The sequence below is a fragment of the Lepus europaeus genome, chromosome 12 (assembly GCF_033115175.1).
Source record: "Lepus europaeus isolate LE1 chromosome 12, mLepTim1.pri, whole genome shotgun sequence".
Lineage (NCBI taxonomy): Eukaryota > Metazoa > Chordata > Mammalia > Lagomorpha > Leporidae > Lepus > Lepus europaeus.
This window is the reverse complement of record NC_084838.1, coordinates 692,312-708,667: the sequence shown is the minus strand read 5'-3', so window position 1 is coordinate 708,667 and position 16,356 is coordinate 692,312. Positions and strand designations below refer to the sequence as shown.

Here is a 16,356-nt window from a genome sequence, read left to right as displayed (position 1 = left end):
CTCCCACAGGGTGCAGGGGACAAAGCACTTGGGACACACCTGCTGCTGTCCCAGGTGGAGCAGCCGGGTCCTGAACGCTGCTCACCGGGGACACTGGCAACTCGGGCGGTGGCTTTCCCAGCCACGCCACAGCAAGGGCCGCTGACCACCCTGGAGGGGAACCAGTCCCCGGCACTCGGTGCCCGCGCAGGTGCTGCCTGTGGGCCGTCGGCTGCCCAGCCTCCCTTCCCAGCCTTCCACCTTGTCCAGCCTGCCCTGCCTCTGGTCCCTTCTGCGAAGTCACCACAGACCCACAGCCACAGCCCCCGCCCGCCCTCCAGGGCCCACAGCTGGGCACAGGAAGCCGGGAGGCGGGCTCCGGTGAGGGGGTGAGAGCCAAGGCCCCGGGGTCCCCGCCCATGCTCCCTGCCGTGCCCCCGGGTCCCCACAGTCCACCAAGGGCAGAGGCATCCTCCAGTGCTGTTTATTTAGAGCCCACTGTCGCACCTGCCATTCACAAGGGGTGGGGGCGGGGCTGGGGAGTGCTGCAGGAGACAGGTGGGCAGGACGGGGCCAACTCGCTCCCCACCACCTGGCAGGACCCCAGCCCTCCCCACAGGCTGCTCCCCTTCTCTGCCTTTCACCCCCCAAAGCCAGGGCCAAAGACTGAGACCCAAACAGCCCTGGCCCTGAGGGCTGGAGCCCCAGCAGGGCTGTGGGACCACAGGAAGAAGGGGGGAGGACAGGAGGGGCAGGCACGGCCTTGGCTGGGATCAGAAGTAGAGGGCCGGCTCGCTGCGGAAGTCGGAGAGGTCGTCGTGACTGGCCGGTGTGAGCTGGAAGAGAGTGCGGAGTAGCCACAGGGCTTGTCCTGCTGCCAGCCCCTGCCCTCCTGGCTGCGGGCGCCCCTGCCCCAGCTCACCGTGACCTCGCCGGGCGGAGGCTCGGCTTCACGCGCAGCCTGCTCCAGCGTCTGCTCCTGCCATCTGCTGAAGGCCACAGAGTGCTTCGGGGTGTAGCTGGACAGGCCTGAGGGCCGAGCAGGACAGGTGGACATGTGGGCCGGGCCCCCGCCACCAGGCTCCCCGCCGCATGGGCCGGCACTCACCTGAGCTCCCACCTGGCCGCTCGGGCCCCACGCTGCCCACGAACGTGGCTCGCGGCAGGAAGAGCGTGAAGGGCCTCTCTGGGCCGGACCCCTCACCCTCGCCCTCGCCGTCCTCATCATCCTCGTCGCCCCCGTCCTCGTGCTCCGCCTCCTCGTCCTGCTCCAAGGAGCTCTCAGAAGGGTACTCGAAGGTGGTGTGCAGGCTCTTGTCGTTGAAGGAGATCTTCATCTGGGGACAGACAGCCGGCGCCACCGCACGGCGCATGGGGACGTCGGCCTCCCACAGCCCAGCCAGTGTCCTGGGCGAGCTCACAGGCCTTCGGCAGGGGCCGCCAGCTCCTGACCGAGCCCAGAGCGGGCCCGAGGCCGACGGGGCTCCTGCTCCCAGGCTGTCCCGGGGGAGGCCCCCTCCCGGACCTGCAGGGAGGGCTGAGCGACCAGGCAGGCCCCGCTGGGCAGGACGCAGAGCGCCCACAGGCCGCCGGGTAATGATATGCAGCCATCCAGCAGCTCGAAATACTAGACTCCTGGGCACAGGACACCGCAGCTCAAGTTCAAGTTCTCCCTCCTCCCTGGGGGAGGCTGCAGGCAGGCCCCCAGACAGCCACGGCCACCCAGTGACATACAGGAGGGGCATCGAGCAGCCAGCTCACCGGGGTGGCTGAGGTGTCCCAACGTGCCAGCCCACACCCCTGACCTCTCCCTTCCCCTCCCCAGCCAGAGCCCCCCCCCCCCGCCCCGTCCCTGGGCTCCTGGCCTCGGTGTGAGCACAGCTCACAAAGGTCTCAGGAGCAGGCAGGCCTGACCACAGGAGGCTGGGCAGAGGCCAGCACAGCAGGGCTGGCCAGCAGAGCCCACAGGCACCCACCTGCACCAGCCGGCTCGGGGATGGGGACCCCCAGCCCTCCAGGACAGGCACTCCCACAGGGGCCCAGACCGCCCCTGCTGCCTCGTCCCAATGGCCCCAGCCTGCCAGGCCCATCCCCCACCACTAAGAACCGGCAGGGGTGGGCCGGCTGCCAGAGCCCAGGCTCAGCACCCTTGTCAGTCCACATGACCAGCTCCTCGTGGGGAGGCCTTGGGGGCTGGGCACACTGAGCCTGGCACAGCCTGGCCCACAGGCCATCTGCCCCCAGCTGAGGTCCAGGGGCCCACTGGGTGCAGGTCAGTGGGTCACAGGGCACCCCATGACTCATGCTGCTGGGGACAGGACATAGGATGGGCGGGAGGGCGTGGCCAGGGCTGGCACCCAGTGCGCCTGATCACCGGGCCTCTTGGGGACTTTGCCCGTGGCACGGAGCACAGCAGCAGACAGGTGGGCCCTGGCCGGGGAACCTCCCACTTCCACAGGGGCCTTTGTTCTCACTGCACCTGCCTTGCCCATTCACGCCCAGCTCCAGTTACCGCCTGCCCGGCTGCAGGTGGCCCTGCCCCGCCCACCTCTCCCACAGCACACACGGCCTCCCATCCCCCCGCAGCCAGAGCTCCCACAGGGGACACGGGGGACAAAGCAGGAAGCTGTTCAGGTAGAGTGTCCACACGGCTTGTGCCCCGGGGCCAATGCAGCCCCCAGCCCAAGGCAGCCCCTCTGGGAGCAAGGAGGGTGCCAGCCAGGCTGAGCCAGAACTGGCCTGGAAGCTGGGTGGAGGCTACACTTCAGAGGGCAAAGGAGAGGGGAAGGAGCTGGCCAGGTGGAGAGGCCACAGGGCCCAATCCCACGGGAGGCGGCTGTGGGGAGCCAGGCCAGGTGGTGTGGCTGCAGCCCTCTGAGGCCAGGCCAGGGCTGCACCCTCGGCTGTGCGGCCAGCAGGGGCCACTGCCCAGAGGAAGCCAAGCGGCTGCGTTCTGCCTGCCCTCTGGGTAAACCCCGGGGTCACCAGTGACCGGGGGCAGCAGGGAGGTGGCCCAAGCCGGGGCTGGCAGGCGACGCCAGCATCCCGGTGCTGCTCCACTTCCAATCCAGCCAGTGGCCTGGGAAAGCAGCAGATGGCCCAAGTGCTTGGCCCTGAACCCTTGTGGGAGACCCGGAAGAAGCTCCTGGCTTCACTCATCCTGATCCAGACCCAGCTGTTGCAGCCCCTTGGGAGTGAACCCAAAGATGGAAGGGAAGATCATCAGTCTTTGTCTAACTTTGCCTCTCACATACATGAATAAACCTTTGAGGAAAAAAAACAACAACAACAAACTGGCAGGGAGACCTGGGCCAGGCCCCAGCCTGCAGGGGGGCTGGGAGGTGCAGGCACACACACGGCCAGGGGCCCTGGAGGCTGAAGGCCAGGCAGCCCCACAGGCCGGCTCCTCCTGGGTGGGCAGCTGGTGCGGGCACCGGCCGAAAGTCCGAGCCAGCAGGCCACCTGGCCACGCCAGGCTTAGCCATCTGGACTCAGGCTCAGGCTGGCACGGAGATCAGCGCCATCCGGTGCCCTGTCAGTCACACCTCCTCTTGCTCCTGGGGGCTGCAGGCTCCCCATCCTTCTCACCTCAACTCCCCCCAGTTCTGCTTCCAGCTGGGGCAGGATGGCCTGGCCCTAGACAGCAACCCAGGCAGGTGCCAGGCCGGCCATGGGTGAATGACCCCGGCCAAGGGCGGGCGCTCCAGCCTCAGTCTCTGTACCGCTTCCATTTCCTGGGGCAAGGTGGGGAGGGGGCCACCCCACATTGTAGCCAGAGCCAAGGGTCAGAGGCACACCAGGGAGAAGCAGGCCAAGGGGCAAGGGAGGGAGGAGGCGGAGGACAGCACGAGAGGCAGCCAGGGATGTCACAGCGGGCCCAGCCCTGATCCAGGGGGCGTGGACGCCTGCCCGGCTCCGGCGTCATTATCGGCAGATGGAGCAGGCAGGGCCTGAGGCTGGGGGAGCCTTAGACTCCCCTGGGCGCTGTCCCAACACCGGGGGAAAGTGCATCTCTCCGGAGCCAGCTGGTGGGGAGCCGGGCTGGCCTGGGAATTTACCCCGGGCGACAAACACAGGTGCTGGAGAAACCAGGAAGAATCCCAAGAGCACTTCCGTGTGCCCAGGGGGATCCAGGCCAGAGCAGCTCCTCGCTGGGTGCCAGCTGCGCTCGGAGCCTTTCCCCTGAGGCCCCAGCGTCACACCCCAGGGTGTGGCCGGCCCAGCTGCCAGCCGCACAGCCAGGTGGACGGAGCAGGCGGGACCCGCTGCCCTTACCACCAGCTTCGAGCTGGTACTGACCCACCATAGCAGGCCGCCCCTCAAAGCCAGGCCAGGCAGGGCCCTCTTCCCAACTGGACCCCCAGAGGGACAGCCCTGCGAGCCAGCAGGAGGCTGGCCCCCACCCTGTCTGCTCGGCCCTGCCCCCACCGCTGACCTTCTTCCTCGAGGAGCCGGCCTTGGTGAGGCAGGACTTCTGCAGGGCCAGGTAGCCGCCGATCACCTCGATCTCGTGCACAGTGGGGTAGCGCTTCTTTAGCACCGTGCCCAGGAGGCCGCCGGCCTCTCCCTGCGGCTCCTCGGCCTCTCGGGGCTGTGGCTGCCCATTGGCTGGCCCGCAGGGCTGCTCCTGCAGGACTGCCGGCTTCCTCTTGGGCACCACCACGAAGGTGTTGCCGCCCCGGTGCTGGAGCTCCGCCGTGTGCCCGGGCCTGGCTGGGTGCGGGAGGTGCCGGGGAGACGCACCAGCCCCCGGGCAGGGCAGCTTGGCTTCTTGGGGGCCCTCGTCCTCAGAGTCCACCTCGTCGATGTAGGTGACCGGCAGCCCGGGCTCCCGGCCATTCTTGGCCAAGCCGGGAGCCCTGTCGCTCTGGACAGGCTCGGCTTCCGCAGCAGCCGGCAGGAACGGGGGTGGCGAGGGCAGCCCGCCGCCCCGGGCGGCCCCATCCGTGAGCGTGGTGGCTGGCCTGGCGCCGGCCCCCCAAGGCCCCGCCGCGGCCTCTGAGGGGCTCCTCCCCGAGGCGGACGCAGCGTCTCCAGACCCCGGCTGGGCTCCGGGCTCCGGGCTCCGGGCGGCCCAGGCCGCCGACTGCCTGTCCGGGGGAGGAGCAGCGGCCTCGGAGGCCTTGCGCTTTGGGACAAACACGAAGGAGTTCCGGGAGTTCACGCGCAGGCTGGCCAGGGCTCGGGCCTGCAGGTCGCCCGAGGGGATGGCCTCCAAGTCTGGCGTGGGGGCCGGCAGTATCTCGAAGGAGTCGTTGGCGCTGGTGGCGGCGGAGACCCACCGGCGCTGGCTGGGAGTGGCACTGGCAGGGCTGGGCGCGGCGGCGGTGGCACTCGGGGTCCCGGGGCTGGGGGGCGGGACGGCGGGAGGCGCCGCCGTCCCCGCCTTTGGCTTCCAATCTCCGGGCCCGGGAGGGGCGCTCGCCGGCGCGCAGGCAGGGCCGGGCCGGGGCTCGGGCGCCGCGCCGCGGTGTAGGCCGCGCGGGTGGACGGTGAACGAGTTGCTGCCGGTCTTCTGCACGAACTCGCCGCGCCGGGACCCAGGGCCCGCCCCATCGGCGGGGCGCGCGGGCTGCAGGCGGGCGGCGCGCTCGGCGGGCGGTGGCGGCGGCGGCGGCGGCGGGGCGCGGGGTGCGGGCGGCGGCGGCCGGGCGCGTTCCGGGCTCCCGCGGCGGCGCGGCGCGGCCGGGGGGTCGAACTTCTCCAGCAGGCGGCTGACGCGGCCGGCCGGCGGCGGCGCCTCGTACACCAGCACCTCGGCGGCGCGGATGCGCGCGGGGCCGGCGGGCGGCGCGGGGCCGGCGGGCGGCGCGGGGCAGCCGGGCGCCGCCTCGATGATGAGGATGTTGTCGGCGCGGATGGTGCGCACGCCCGGCACGCGGCGGTACAGCTCCAGCAGCTGCGGCGCCGGCCGCGCTCCGCGCCGCCGCTCCGACTCGAGCCGCATGAACGGGTTCTCGCGCAGCGGACCCAGGCTCTCGGCCAGCACGAGCTGCTCGGCCGGCCCCGCCGGCGCCGCCCCGGCCCCCGGCCCCGCGCCCAGCGCGGCCAGCTTGGCGCGCTTCCGCTCCAGGATCTCCCGCTTCCAGGCGGGCATCGCGGCGCGCGGCGCCGGCGGCCGCCCCAGGCCGGCCATGGCGCGGGCGCGGCCGGGACGGCGGACTGCGCGGGCGGCCGCAGCCAGCGCGCACCGGGACTGAGTGTCCCGGCCGCCGCCGGCCTTCGCGCCACGGCCACGCCCACCGGGCCGCTGCCCATTGGGGGAGGCCCGCCGAGCCCCGCCCCACGCCGGGCAGCCCCACCTGTAGCGGGGGAGGACGCCCGGCCCCCTCGGCCCATTGGAGAACCTCCGCTTCGACCCCGCCTACCTGGGGGCCTGATTGGCCGACGCCGGGCCCCCGAAAGCCGGCCCCCATTGGAGAGAGCCTCGGACGCGGCCCCGGCCTCCGCGCCGCTCATTGGCGGCCCTACTTCCGCCTCTGCGCTCTCGGCTCACCCGGGTGCCCGCCGGGCGGGGGCAGGACCTGGCGGGCGGCCAAGAGCGGACCCCTGGGTCCCGCGCCGCGAGTGACCTTGGCTGGACTTGCGACTTCCGCATCGCTCCAGCGCCCAGCCCGTCGCTGAAAGCGCGGGGCAGGAGGGGCTGTGCGGGCGCGGAAGGCGGCCCCCGGGGCTTCCCGCGCGGGGTCCCGGGGGCTCCTCAGACCTGGCCCCACCGATCATGGACAGAGAGACGCCGAGGAACGGAGAGGGGCCTCTCCACCCACAAGCAGGCGCAGGGGGCCCGCGTGCTCGGCTAGCTCGCAGTGCAGAAAGGGCCTGGGGGGCAAGGGCGAGTGTCGGAGCAGCCCACGCTGTGGCCACACCAGGGTTCTCATCGCTCGGCGGCGTAGGGGGGTCCCACTTCCTCCGAGGGTGCAGCCCCTCTAGGCCGACCGGTCCTCAGCTTCCTCCCCGGGGAGGAGCGCGGTGCTCTGGGGTGCCAGCAGCAGCTCCCCCGCAATGCCACTACCGCCTGCACACACACACACACACACCCCGGCCTCGGGGGCGGGGGAGGGCCCGGGCCGGCTCTCTGCAAGGAATCTCGGCAGGTTTCAGCCTGCAGCTGCCAGCGCCTTAACTCCCCTCCCTGTTAGGTTGGAGCACCTTGGGTTCCAGCGTCCCCGGACCCTCCTCAAATCACCTCTAACAAACAGGAGTGCCCAGTACTCCAGACCAGCAAAATACCAGCACAAGGGAGCCCACTCCCAGCGCCAGGTGTCCGACTCTGACAAAGCAGGTCAGTCCTGGGCCGGAGACATCTTGGTAGTGAGACTGACCCGGCCAGGGGTCTCCCAAGTGCAGGGCAGTGCGGTAGTGAGCCTACGGGACCGGCACCCCTCAGGCAAGGGGACACAGGCCCACAAGCTGGACAGGCTGTCACAGCAGGGTCAGCACACCTGTTCTGGGAAAAGCGGTCCCAAGACCTAGAGGCCGTGGACACTGCTGGATGCCCCACAGCCTCAGGTCAGCACCCGTCCTCGGAGGACGGCCAGGCCCCGTCGGCCGAGGTGCCGAGTGCTGCCCTGCCGCTCGGGCCGCGGTCACCGTCACACCCTTCATCCTGAACCCTTCTAAACGTGGAAGCCTCCCCAGCTCACGAGTGGCGGGAAACCAGGGTTCAGGGCAGCTTTGCCCCCGCCCCTGCAGAGCCACACATGGCAGGTGCCCTCCCCTGGGTGCCCCCCGCTCGCCTCCCCTCCAGGTCCACCCCAAGCCCCCCTGTGAGACCCACGCAGGGGTCCGTCTTCAGGACGCACAGAAAACCCGTGCCGTTCCGGAAAGATTCTCTTTTTTTATTTTTATCGCAGATGTTCCCATTGGGCACCCAACTGGCGTCAGAGCAAAGACCCCGGCCGACAGAGCCGGCCACCCCCGCTTCCCACCTGCAGGTCTCAGTCCTCAGGGCACCGGGCACCTGTTCCTCGCGGCCAACCCCATAGCAGAGCGATGTTCCCAGCCGACAGCGGATGGGCTCTGACGTCCTTCAGGCCCTGCGTGGTGGCCGGGATGGAGAAAGGACATCGGGCAGGAGACCCACCATCTAACACAGCCTGGACAGCGCGGGTGCGACTGGAGCTCTTGGGTCAGCACAGCCGGGCCAGGAAGTCCCTGAGTCCAGCTGGGCAGCTGCTGTGCAGGTCCCGAGCTGACGGAGGAAGCATTTTCAGCCACGACTTCTGGGCAGCGAAGCGGCCACTTGGCTGGGCAGGAGCAGGCGCTGTCTCTGGTGCAGCAGGCGGAGGTGGGGCCTCGGCTGGCCCACGCCACAGGCCCGGGGACCGCGGGGCTGGCCGGCCCCACAGGCCCGGGCACGCACGCCCGGCGCGGGGCTAGTTGACCCGACAGGCGCGGATCATGAGCAGCTGCAGCAGGATGAAGACGGGCGACGCGATGAGGCCGAACCACAGCTCCCGGGTCTGCTCCACCAGCTTCTGGCACAGCAGCATCTCAAAGACGAACTTGAGGCTCAGCACCGTGAGCACCCAGAAGAGGCGCAGCACGGCCAGCCGCTTCTCCCCGTCCTGGAAGAGGCGCACGGACACGATGGTGGTGAAGTAGGTGCTCAGCCCGTCGGCGGCGAACAGCGGCACGAACACGTTCCACCAGGACAGGCCGGGCGCCAGGCCGTCGGCGCGCAGCGCCAGCAGCACGGAGAACACCAGCAGGGCCAGCAGGTGCACGAAGCTCTCGAAGGGCGCGAAGCCCAGCCACTGCACCAGCTCCCGCAGCGAGAAGAGCATGGCGCCGGCCGCGCGCGGCCCGGGGCCTCGCCGGCCACCCCCGCAACCGCCGCGAGCGCGAGGCAGCGAGCGGCCGCGCCGCCGACGCCCCCGGCCTGCGCCCGGAACCCCGCACCGGCCGCCCGCCGACGCCCGCGGCGCTCGGACGCCATGCCCCGCCGGCGCGGCCCGAGTGCGTCACTTCCGGTGGACGGCGGAACGCGGAAGTCGCCTCGCGGCGGGCGCCGGCGGTGCGCCTGGTGGCGGGGACCCCCCGGGGGAGCCCCGATGCCGAGCCCGCAGCTGCTGGTGCTGTTCGGCAGCCAGACAGGCACGGCCCAGGATGTGGCGGAGAGGCTGGGCCGCGAGGCCCGGCGCCGGAGGCTCGGCTGCCGCGTGCAGGCCCTGGACTCCTACGCGGTGGTGAGCGCTCCGGGGGCGCGGGGAGGCCGAGGGGAGGCGGGCTGGGCCGCGGGGGTGCTCGCGGAGGGCGCCCTCGGTGCGGTGTCCCCGCTCGAGGCCTTACCTGCGTGTCTTCTCGTTGAGGCGAACCTGATCAACGAGCCCCTGGTGATATTTGTGTGTGCAACTGCAGGCCAGGGAGACCCCCCGGACAACATGAAGGTAAGGCTGGCCCGGTGGGGCTCCGACCCCGGCCCCCGGCCCCCGGCCCGCACTTGGAGAGACAGCGGCAGTAGGTAGTTGCTCTCTGACAGCTGGTGCTGGTTCCGGGCGCAGCCGGCGCTCGCCGCCGGTGCTGTCGGAGAGGCCTCGTCCTCCGTGTTCGACGCTCGCGGACAGGCTGGTCTGGTCTCCTGTGGCTCTCGGGGAAGGGCCTTTAGGTCTCGGAGCAGCCTGGGCACGAGCTGGGGCCGGGGCTCCCGGGAGCGTCCGCAGCTGGGGGAGGTGCTAGATGCTAGGGGGGCCCAGCTGCGGGGTGCGAGCAGAGCCTTTGGTCCTGCAGTGAGCCGGGCGCCAGGCCCGGGAGGAGGGTGCTTGGCGCCGCAGCACAGAGTGGCCGGGCAGCCGCGGTCAGGCAGATGGGCTGGAAGCCGTGGGGCGACAGCTCTCACGTCCAGGTCCTCTGCTCACTCACAGAAGGGGCGGTGGGCACACAGGGGCTGAGGCGCCTTGCAGGGTGGTGGTGGGGGGAGTGGAGCAGAGGGGCAGCTCGGAGGGCTGCTCTGGTCACGGGCAAGGAAGGTCGGGGTTCCTGCCCCAGGGGTTCAGGTTTAGGGCTCCTGGGATGGCCCCGTGAGGGCGGGGAGCAGGGGGGGAGGGGTCCCAGCAGCACAGCCCAGAACCACTGCTGTAGCGGGGAGGCCTGGCCTGGCGGGGGAGACGAGGGGAGGGGGCTCGGGAGGCAGCGAGCTCGCCCCCCACCTCGTGAGTGCCTCCTCCTGGGTGGCCTCGGGGCCAGCCTGCCTTCCCTGGACGGTTTCTCGCCACTATGGCGGCATCAGAAGCTGTCGCGTTGTCCATGTTCGTCTGCCTGCAAAGCCGGGCCTGGCCAGGCTGAATCCGGGAGCCCAGAACTCCGTCTGGGTCTCCCCAGTGGGGGTGGGTGGCAGGGCCCAAGCACGTGAGCCGTCAGCACCGCCTCCCGGGGCGCACAGCAGGAAGCCGGGTTGGAAGTGGAGCCCGGGCTCTGACACAGCTCCCTGCGGCTTCAGAACTTCTGGAGGTTCATCTTCCGGAAGCGCCTGCCGCCCACCTCCCTCTGCCAGATGGACTTCGCCGTCCTGGGCCTTGGGGACTCCTCCTACGCCAAGTGAGTCCAAGACGGGTGGGCGCTGGGCGGGAGGAGCGAGAGCTGTGTCTCGTCCATGCACGTTCTCCGTGGGGCTGGCGCTGGGCGGGAGGAGCGAGAGCTGTGTCCCGTCCACGCATGCTCTCTGTGGGGCTGGCGCTGGGCGGGAGGAGCAAGAGCTGTGTCCCGTCCGCGCACGCTCTCCGTGGGGCTGGCGCCCCTCCACACGGGTCCGCCGAGGCGGGAGGCTGCCTCTGGTTTTCCTCGGCCTGCCCGTAAACAAGCAGCAGTGTTGCTCGGCAAACGGGGAAGACTGCCCGGCGGTCCCAGGAGGGCCAGGGTGGCCGTGCCCACAGGTCAGGCACCCCCAAGTCCCTTCAGTGGGAGGCACAGGCAGTGAGGACCTGGGACCGCTCCATGTGGTATTGGTGACGGGGGGTGGTGGGGCGCAACTCCCCACGGGGGAAACCGCGCCCAGGAAGACAGGTGAGCCCCGCAAGTCCTGGCTCCCACCTGCAGGCCCCCGGATGAAGGCTGACCCCAGCCCCGGAGCTTCCTCGGCTCTGCCGAGCCTGGGCCGGCCCTGCTGTCTCTGCAGGTTCAACTTCGTGGCCAAGAAGCTGTACCGCCGCCTGCTGCAGCTGGGTGGCAGCGCGCTGCTGCCCGCCTGCTTGGGCGATGACCAGCACGAGCTGGGGTGAGAGCAGGGGGCGGTGCCGTGGGGCGGCCAGCAAGGCCCCGCCACGGGCAGGACGCCCTCAGCTCGTGCCCGTCCCCCCAGGCCTGACGCCGCCATCGACCCCTGGCTGGAGAGCCTGTGGGAGAAGGTACTGGGGCTGCACCCCGTGCCCCCCGGCCTCGCCGTGATTCCCCCGGGAGTCCCGTGAGTGTGGGCCTCCCCGAGGGGTGGGCGAGGGGCCCCGGAAGGCAGCCCAGGGTCTGACACCCACGCCCTCCCCACAGCCTGCCCTCCAAGTTCACCTTGCAGTTCCTTCAGGAGGGCTCCAGCGTGAGCTCGGAGGAGCCACGCGAGGCTGGTGCTGACCCTCAGGGACCGCCCACAGAGCTGCGGCCCTTCCTGGCGCCCATGGTCACCAACCAGAGGGTCACCGGCCCCTCGCACTTCCAGGACGTCCGGCTGATAGAGTTTGACATCACGGGCTCTGGCATCAGGTAAGGGGCCTGACACAGCCTCGTACCGACAGGCAGGGGCAGCGGGGCATGGAGGCATCCCCGGGAGCTTGGGGGCTCGGGGAGGGGGGCTGTGGGCACAGGGTTCTCGAGCCCCCGCTGAAGCTGGGCGATGGCGGCTCGGCTGGGGAGGCCTGAACATGGCCTCCCTCCACAAGCCCCTCCCCCAACCCCCACCATGGCCTTGGCTTTCCCACCCAGCTTCACTGCTGGTGACGTGGTGCTGATCCAGCCCTCCAACACCGCCGACCACGTCCAGCGGTTCTGCCAGGTGCTGGGCCTGGACCCCAACCAGCGCTTCTGGCTGCGGCCGCAGGAGCCAGGTAAGCCCAGTGCTGCTGCTCCTGCCCGCCCTCCCCACCCGTGCCCGCGGCCGGCCACCAGGCCTCCTGCTCCCCACGGCAGGTACCCCCGGCCTGGAGGGGCTGCCCCAGCCCTGCTCCATTCGGCACCTGGTGTCGCGGTACCTGGACATCGCCAGCGTGCCCCGCCGCTCCTTCTTCGAGCTCCTGGCCTGTCTGTCCCCGCACGAGCTGGAGCGGGAGAAGCTGCAGGAGTTCTCGTCGGCTTCCGGCCAGGAGGAGCGCCACGAGTACTGCTCCCGGCCCCGCCGCACCATCCTGGAGGTGAGGCCGGCGGCGGGGCCAGGGCAGAGCTGCCCCAGGTTTCACCCACCCCGCCCCGGCCTCACCCAGTGCCGTCCCCCAGGTGCTGTGTGACTTCCCCCACACCGCGGGCGCCATCCCCCCAGACTACCTGCTGGACCTCATCCCCCTGATCCGCCCTCGCCCCTTCTCCATCGCCTCCTCGCTGCTGGTGAGCGACCGAGGGCCGTGGCCCTGCCCCTCCCCCCACTGCCCTGGGCGGCGTGGGTGGGGCCTGTGGCTGGCAGCAGACCGGTCCTAGCTGGACAGGGTGCACACCGTCCCCCCAGGTGCACCCGGCACGGCTGCAGATCCTGGTGGCCGTGGTGCAGTACCGGACCCGCCTCAAGGAGCCGCGCCGGGGCCTCTGCTCCTCCTGGCTGGCGTCCCTGGACCCTGGACAAGGTGACCCCTACTCCCATGGCCACGCCCTGCTGGGGAGGCCCCCAGGCCGCCTCACGCCGCCTCCCTCCTGTGGCAGGACCTGTGCAGGTGCCCCTGTGGGTGCGGCCTGGCAGCCTGGCCTTCCCAGAGACGGCAGACACGCCTGTGGTCATGGTGGGGCCTGGCACCGGTGTGGCCCCGTTCCGGGCAGCTGTCCAGGAGCGCGTGGCCCAGGGCCGCACGGGTGAGTACTCGGGGCGGCAGGGCGGGCGGGCGGGCGGGCTGGGCCCGGCTCAGGCTGCTCTGCGTCCCCCCAGGGAACTACTTGTTTTTTGGCTGCCGCCTGAGGGACCAGGACTTCTACTGGGAGGCTGAGTGGCGGCTCTTGGAGAAGAGGGGCTGCCTGACCTTGGTCACCGCCTTCTCCCGGGAGCAGGTGGGCCGCGCAGGGCGGGGAGGGCGGGGAGGGGGCGGGAGGGATTCACACTCAGGGCCTGCCCTGCCCCCGCCCTGCAGGAGCACAAAGTGTACGTGCAGCACCGGCTCCGGGAGTTGGGGCCCCTGGTGTGGGAGCTGCTGGACCGCCAGGGGGCCTGCTTCTACCTGGCAGGGTGAGCTGCACCCGCGGGCGGGAGGGCCTCGCCCCCACCCCCTAGGGTCCCCAGGTCCCCGCCTCACGGAGCTCCCGGTGGCCATCCCTGCAGCAATGCCAAGCACCTGCCGACAGAGGTCTCCGAGGCCCTGGCCGCCATCTTCCAGGAGCAGGGCGGGCTCTCCGGCCCGGAGGCTGCCGCCTACCTTGCCAGGCTCCAGGCGACGCTGCGCTTCCAGACTGAGACCTGGGCCTGACCTGCTGCCCCCCCCCACCTCCAGAGCCGCTCCCTGGCCCCGTCGGACCCCAGTCCTTGTCACACTGCCGGTCAGGACGCCCCGGTTGTCCCCGCCTGCCCCTCCCCTCAGCCACAGCCCTGTCTACGTCCCCTGCCCGTCACCCTGCACGGGAACGGGGACCCGGGGGCACCCGATGGCTCGGGCCCAGCAGCCCCACCACCGCCCCTGCCTCCTGCCAGCCCTGTCAGCCTGCAGGGACGCTGCCACCCCAGTCTCCCTGCGACACCACAGGGCTGGGGCTCAGTGCAGGCCCCCAGCCTCCTGAGGGACAGCGGGAGGAGGCTGGCCAGCCCCCCCCCCCCGACGGCAGGGCCAGGGCAGTAAACCGCAGCCTCTGACCACTGCCACGTGCGCTGTCTCCCTTCTTCCTGCTCAGCTTGGGCCACGGGGGGGTGTGCACACGTGGGTGCCTGTGGGTGTGTGTATGTGCCTCTGGCCTCTGGGTGCACATGTGCCTGTGAGTGTATGCGTGTGCCTCTGGGTGTGCATATGTGCCAGTGGGTGTCTGTGGGTGCCCGCGGGTGCCTGTGGGAGTGCGTATGTGCCTCTGGCCTCTGGGTGCACATGTGTGCCTGTGGGTGTATGCGTGTGCCTGTGGGTACATGTATGTGCCTCTGGCCTCTGGGTGCACATGTGTGCCTCTGGGTGTATGCGTGTGCCTGTGGGTACACGTATGTGCCTCTGGGTGTATGTGTGTGCCTGTGGGTACACGGATGTGCCAGCGTGTGCCTGTGGGTACACATGTGCCCACGTGTGCCTTGCTGGGCTGCCTGCGCCAGAGGTGTTGCTGGAGCCTGGGTGCCTGATTGCAGTGCCCAGGGGCTCCAGCAGGTCTGCCCTCCTCTGATGGCCCAGCAGGAAGCGGCTCAGGGGGCCCAGGCTACTCCCCAGCCGGCTCTGCCCACGGAGCTTGGGGAGTGGTGCGCGGGGGCGTGGCCCAGAGGGGGCGTGGCAGGCGCTGGGCCGCCCCTGGGAGGGGCTTCGCCTGCTCGAACTGGGAAATCCTGTCGGAGGGGTTGGGCGGTGCCTGCTTACACCGGCGCTGTCGGGCTTCTGCCTGTTGGTCAGTTGCTGGCCGGGACTGGACGTGGGTGGGCCAGGCTCAGACCAGGTCTGCCTGGGGACGGCACCGCATGGGCCCAGGAGCCCCCTGGAGCTGGCTCATCGCTGGGTCCCAGGCGAGGTTGACCTGCAGTGGGGCCAGCAAGCCTGGAGGAAGCTGGAGGTCAGTGCCGGAGCTGTGGGTGGAGCCCAGATCCCGCGCGGTGCCTCAGGGCCACACTGACCTTCACACCCCTGACGACCCCCATCACCACGCTGGGTTCCCTACCCACCCACCCTGACTCCGGCCCCAGGGCCTCCACCCCAGAATTGGGTGCCCCCACCCCCACCTTGGGCCAGCCCGGCTCTGAGCCCAGCAGCCCGCCTTGGACTTCTCTGGACCCTGAGGGCCTGGACCCGCCGTACCAGGAGCCAGCAGATGAAAGAGATGACCTCAGGGTCCCCCGGGGCGCCAGGCCTCGGGACAGTGAGCCCTTGCTGGGGGCTGCTGCCCTGGCCGATATCTGGGCCCTGCCAGCAGGGCGGGAGGAGCAGGTGCGGGGGCAGGGGGCAGAGGAGGAGTGTCCCATCTGCACAGAGCCCTACGGGCCTGGCCAGCAGCGCCCGGCCCTGCTGAACTGTGGCCACGGCCTGTGTGTGGGCTGCCTGCACCGGCTGCTGGGCACAGCCCCCAGCGTCGACCTGGGCCGGGTGCGCTGCCCGCTGTGTCGCCAGAAGACGCCCATGCTGGAGTGGGAGATCTGCCGGCTGCAGGAGGAGCTGCTCCAGGCCGATGGGCCCCAGCGCCCCCCGCCCCCCGAGCCCCCCGCCCCGCCGCGCCGGGGGCCCGGGCCCTGGGGCTCCCTGGAGCACCGCTACCAGCTGCGCTTCCTGGCGGGGCCCGCGGGTGGCCGGGGCTGCCTGCCCTTCCTGCCCTGCCCTCCCTGCCTGGGTGCCCGGCTGTGGGCGCTGAGGGAGCAGGGGCCCTGTGCGCGCCGCCTGGCGCTGCTGGCGTTGCTGGCGCTGGAGCTGCTGGGGCTGCTGGTCATCTTCACGCCGCTCCTACTGCTGGGGCTGCTGTTCATGCTGCTGGACCGCCCCAGCCACTGACCGAGCCCAGGACGGCCCCGGACACCACCAGGACGCGAGGTTGCACCACCAGCCTGAAGACCAAGGTTGGACCGGGGCACTGGCCAGCAACGAGGACCTGCCACCGCCAAGCCCACGACCAGGGCCCAGGCCACCCAGCTGGCGTCCCCACCACCCTGCTACCCCGGCTTCGGCGGAGCACCAAGGACACCAGAGCCAAGGACAGCCCGTGAGCAGCGGGCAGGCACTGTGCCGGCAGCGGCACACCCCTCCCTGCCAAGGCCCAGCCGGGCACAGCAGACGGAACCTGAACAGAGCCCTGGCCGTGGTCAGACCCCCAGCGGCCCCAGGAAGGGACCAGTGTGACCCTGAGGGAGAGGCCTGCGCTCGGGCCACCAGCCCTGGCCTTGCCCCTGAGTGAGCCGGGGCCCAGGTCCAGCCTTGAGCAGTGCCACGTGCACAGCGGCACAATAAACACCATCTGCGTGTTCTGTCCACCCTGCCTGGATGTCCCTTCTCCAGACCCAGGAAGGCCCTGGGTCCTCCCCGCAGCTACGCCCCCACAGCCTCGGGGCACCCAGGTGGCACCAGGAGGGAAATCTGGGTTGTCCTCTAGGCAGCC

General features: G+C 70.9%; 4 protein-coding genes across 8 annotated transcripts; 2 read left to right on the top strand and 2 right to left on the bottom strand.

Annotated features, from left to right (window-relative positions):
* Positions 1-453: 453 nt before the first annotated feature.
* TPRN (taperin) lies at positions 454-6,115 on the bottom strand. The gene is made up of 4 exons (XM_062207171.1): positions 4,415-6,115; positions 1,088-1,316; positions 902-1,008; positions 454-815 (listed from the first exon to the last, which is right to left on the bottom strand). The coding sequence occupies exons 1-4, from the start codon at positions 6,113-6,115 to the stop codon at positions 753-755; spliced, it is 2,100 nt and encodes a 699-aa protein (XP_062063155.1). The 3' UTR covers positions 454-752.
* A 1,681-nt stretch (positions 6,116-7,796) lies between these two features.
* Positions 7,797-8,834, bottom strand: TMEM203 (transmembrane protein 203). The gene has a single exon (XM_062206824.1). The coding sequence runs from the start codon at positions 8,763-8,765 to the stop codon at positions 8,355-8,357; it is 411 nt and encodes a 136-aa protein (XP_062062808.1). The 5' UTR covers positions 8,766-8,834; the 3' UTR covers positions 7,797-8,354.
* A 138-nt stretch (positions 8,835-8,972) lies between these two features.
* Positions 8,973-14,530, top strand: NDOR1 (NADPH dependent diflavin oxidoreductase 1). Of its 5 annotated transcripts, none has more exons than XM_062207142.1 (14): positions 8,974-9,167; positions 9,291-9,368; positions 10,418-10,515; positions 11,093-11,191; positions 11,276-11,377; positions 11,458-11,667; positions 11,887-12,008; positions 12,091-12,311; positions 12,394-12,501; positions 12,620-12,734; positions 12,811-12,957; positions 13,031-13,149; positions 13,230-13,324; positions 13,418-14,528. In XM_062207142.1, the coding sequence occupies exons 1-14, from the start codon at positions 9,033-9,035 to the stop codon at positions 13,560-13,562; spliced, it is 1,794 nt and encodes a 597-aa protein (XP_062063126.1). In that variant the 5' UTR covers positions 8,974-9,032; the 3' UTR covers positions 13,563-14,528. The 5 variants fall into 5 exon arrangements, with proteins under 5 accessions (XP_062063130.1, XP_062063126.1, XP_062063127.1 ...); XM_062207143.1 differs by having other exon boundaries at positions 9,090-9,167; positions 9,340-9,368; XM_062207145.1 differs by lacking the exon at positions 8,974-9,167 and having other exon boundaries at positions 9,292-9,368; positions 10,361-10,515; positions 13,418-14,527.
* Positions 14,054-16,217, top strand: LOC133771918 (RING finger protein 208). Its single transcript, XM_062208324.1, has 2 exons — positions 14,054-14,061; positions 14,879-16,217. Exons 1-2 carry the CDS (start codon positions 14,054-14,056, stop codon positions 15,753-15,755), a joined length of 885 nt encoding a protein of 294 aa, XP_062064308.1. The 3' UTR covers positions 15,756-16,217.
* The last annotated feature ends 139 nt before the right edge of the window (positions 16,218-16,356 follow it).